At 41.3% G+C, this 3,497-nt stretch overlaps 1 protein-coding gene across 3 annotated transcripts; it reads left to right on the forward strand.

Moving 5' to 3' along the window:
• The first annotated feature begins 253 nt into the window (after nucleotides 1-253).
• LOC117452419 (uncharacterized) lies at nucleotides 254-3,403 on the forward strand. Of its 3 annotated transcripts, none has more exons than XM_071201957.1 (3): nucleotides 254-409; nucleotides 522-618; nucleotides 1,868-3,403. In XM_071201957.1, the coding sequence occupies exons 1-3, from the start codon at nucleotides 304-306 to the stop codon at nucleotides 2,223-2,225; spliced, it is 561 nt and encodes a 186-aa protein (XP_071058058.1). In that variant the 5' UTR covers nucleotides 254-303; the 3' UTR covers nucleotides 2,226-3,403. The 3 variants fall into 3 exon arrangements, with proteins under 3 accessions (XP_071058058.1, XP_033946933.2, XP_071058071.1); XM_034091042.2 differs by having other exon boundaries at nucleotides 1,886-3,403; XM_071201970.1 differs by having other exon boundaries at nucleotides 2,006-3,403.
• The last annotated feature ends 94 nt before the right edge of the window (nucleotides 3,404-3,497 follow it).

Genomic DNA, 3,497 nt, shown 5'->3' on the forward strand with positions numbered 1-3,497 from the left:
TTCTCTAGTTTTGAGGTCACCACTCAAAGTTTATTACAAACAGTATAAAAGGCCCAACGTCCCTCTCCCCTCAGTGTCCCCCCAAAATGCTGAGCAGAATAATGAGCAGTAAACAAGGGGAGCTGAGGGGAGGGAGAAGATGGGGTGTCCAAGTTGAACTGATGGGGTGACAAAAGAGGGGGAGTCTCCACAGAGACTGAGAGGAGCTGTTGGAGTCACATGGCCCAGGTTTCTATTGAAACCAGTGGGAAGAGGCTTGAAGCTCAGCCTTTAGTCCATGTTTTGGATGCCAAAGGCAGCAACATGAGTGGAGCCCACCAGGACGGAGAAATGATGGCAGACAGCCTCCATGTGAACACCACGGCAGCTCTGGGACTGCATGACCAGGAGATGGACTCAGCTCTGTCTGGTGTGTTGTTCTCTTTATATCAGTTCAGTTTTATTCTGTAGTCACAATGGACTTTCTGAGGTGGTAAAGTGCTTCTTCTAAGTAACGTGTGTGTTTCCTTCCTTCTACCCAGAGTTCAAAGTGTTTAACATTGTCATCATCGCCCTGGCCTTGTGTATCCTCACTCTCACCGGCCTGTACTGCATCACCGTCTGCTACAACCGCACCAGGTGAGGATCAGATATCAGATGAGTCTTGATACTTTAACATGTCACCTTTATTTGGAACCGGAAGTGTTGGGAGGAAATCAGACATTTAAATCATGATGGTTTTAGTTATGCTGTCTCAGGTCATACACTGAGACCGTATGTCCTTTACTGACTTGGATAGTGTGTCTGGGTAGAGTTGTCTCAAGTTGCTAACAGCTGCTGTGCACTCTGTTGAAAAGACGAATTCTGCTGTTAGCCAGCTAGCAGCTTTACTTTCCGGGTATCAAGGTACCATTACAGCAGAGGTGGGAAGTAACCAAGTACATTTACTCAAGCACTGTACTTAAGTACAATGTTTAGATACTTGAACTATACTTACTAGTATTTAAATGTTGTTGCTATATACTTCTACTTCACTACAATTCAAAGGTTGATCATGTACTTTTACTCCACTATATTTATGTTGTACCTTTAGTTGCTTTACAGATTTGGACGAATGATTTGACGAATCAACAAGAGACTTTAGTTACACCTGGAGAAAAATGCACATGCTACCTTACAGTAAACAAAGTCATTAAAACCAGCTTTGATAAACTCATTAATGCATCAATAACTATAATCAAAACATATAATATTTATTTTTCTGAAATGGACCAATCTGCATAATAAGTACTTTCAGTATATTCTGATGCTTATACTTTTGTACTTTTAGTTAAGTAACCATTTGATTGCAGGCATTTTACTTTTAACAGAGTATTTCTACACTCTGGTACTTCTACTTTTACTAAAGTACAAGATTTGAGTATTTGGCCCACCTCTGCAATACAGACTGCTCTTTTGACCCAATCAAAAAAACATTCACAGCTTATATTTGTGTAGGGTTGTGTTCACAGGAGCAAGAGCACACACAGCTGATAATTCCGTTAAGTAGCCAAGACGATAGCCGAGTGTGAGAAGTAACCACGGTTCCACAGTTTTGGACCATCTGGGTACTCAGAGCAATGCATTTGACTTCTGAGTGTGAACCCACTTATGCACTCAGAAAAGCAAGTATAAGAGCACAGATGCGTAAGATCAGCAAACTAACCAATCAGGGCAGACTGTGTTTTGGGGAGCCGAATGTGAATACAGTTATAGTTATACAGACAGTATGAGAACAATTAAGTATTTTTTTGATCATTTAAGCATCTAAACGTATTCTAATAGACAGCCAAAGATGAACTTGAAAATGAGCTCAATATGTCTCCTTTAAAGTCATTAGTGCAATTAGTCCCATCTGCTCCACCAGGCAGTCAAAGAGAGCCCACGTGTATGAGAGCGCAGTGACCCGAGGCGAGCCGGCGGACCCCGTCGCGGTCAGAGCAGTAACAAGGTCCACCAGCTTCATCAACCCTCTCGCCTTCTTCAGGAAACAAGAGGCAGCAAAGGACAACTCCAGGATCTACTACATCTACAGTAACCCTCTGCCTGTGGGCCTGAAGGAGGGAGAGGAGGAGTGCCGGACTAAAGCCTCACAGGGAGCGGAGGAGCAGACTGCACTGATGCTGCCGCTGTCTTTTCAAGAGTACGCGAAGGACCCCTGCAGTGGCATCACCCTGGACCCTCCCATTTTTTACATGCAGCTTTAGAAGGTGTTAAAAGTGTTGTGCTGTGAGAGTGGGACTGTGACGAGAAATGATCTGAAAGTCACGAGAGAGACACTGGAATCTGAGTGGTCTGATTTTGACCCCTGCACCCAAGACTGACTAAAGTGATGTCACCATGTACAGTAAAGCGGGCACTCCCATCTATTTTAGGAAAAGACATAGCCTGGGAATCTATAACAGAGAACCTGCGTCATAGACCGGGGTACAGTATACACTTTTAGCAGGGTTGCTCTTAAGTTACACCATGAGAAATGTAGGATATTATGGTTTATATTGTACTCATACTGGGACTTAGGTTCAGAATATTCCATCCACTGCTGCTTCAATTTAGACCATTCTTAGTTTTAATCTGTGTTGTTAGTCCCATGAAAGTACAATACTGAACCTATGTGTAAAGAGAAACAAAGTCAACAAATCTCTGTTGACTGTTTGTGTATTTCACTGTTTTGAATGCAAAAAAATGTGGATTTAGGAGCAAATATCTGTAAAGCACTTTGAATTGCCTTGTGTTGAAAAGTGCTATATAAATAAACTTGCCTAAATATATCTGATATTAAACTGGGCAACTGCTTTTGATTTTACTTGAAGAAAATACCCATCTTGACATCACTGGCTAGAACAGACCGATTGACAATTGGGTCACAAACACATTAAGTGCCAGCGAAACCAGGAGGAGAAGACTGCAAGCTAGCAAACAGGGATGTTAACAATGCAGGAACTTAAAGTAATAATCTTGAATATTTCCATTTAAATAAAATCTATCATGACGTAACACAACGGATTTAAACCCATTGAATTTGCAGAACAAAACAGGGTGTCTGCGGAAACATGTACGGGAATTGCAAGTTCACTGTTTGGTTCTCTGCAAAGAGGGATCCAAAAACACACCTGCATTATTGCTTATCACCATAGGTGCCGCCAAAGACAAAGAAACTGAGATCTAAATTGTAAATATAAATCTTCTTAGAATGGCACAGCAAATGTTTTATAAAAACAAAACATTCATTTATCGTGTTTGTAAGGCATCAATGATACATGCGTCTTAGTAAGCAACACCGTCTGTACACAGAACACTCAACAGAGTACTTTTAAAGGATTTAAATATATGCTAAATGTAGGTACAGGACAATGCTGCCACTAATACTCGTGTATATTTCTACAGTTGTCATTGTAAATATCTTTTGTAAAACCATATAAGGATAGTGTTATTGAGTCACCAATTGTTTCACTCACAAGCTGAACACGACACTGCCA

This window comes from Pseudochaenichthys georgianus, chromosome 1, assembly GCF_902827115.2.
Source record: "Pseudochaenichthys georgianus chromosome 1, fPseGeo1.2, whole genome shotgun sequence".
Lineage (NCBI taxonomy): Eukaryota > Metazoa > Chordata > Actinopteri > Perciformes > Channichthyidae > Pseudochaenichthys > Pseudochaenichthys georgianus.

Excerpts from the sequence above, each read along its gene's own strand:
- LOC117452419 (XM_071201957.1), top strand. The coding sequence starts at position 304 with ATGAGTGGAGCCCACCAGGACGGAGAAATGATGGCAGACAGCCTCCAT. Across the intron at positions 410-521 it reads GATGGACTCAGCTCTGTCTG|AGTTCAAAGTGTTTAACATT; the intron begins GTGTGTTGTTCT and ends CCTTCTACCCAG. Across the intron at positions 619-1,867 it reads GTCTGCTACAACCGCACCAG|TCCCATCTGCTCCACCAGGC; the intron begins GTGAGGATCAGA and ends TAGTGCAATTAG.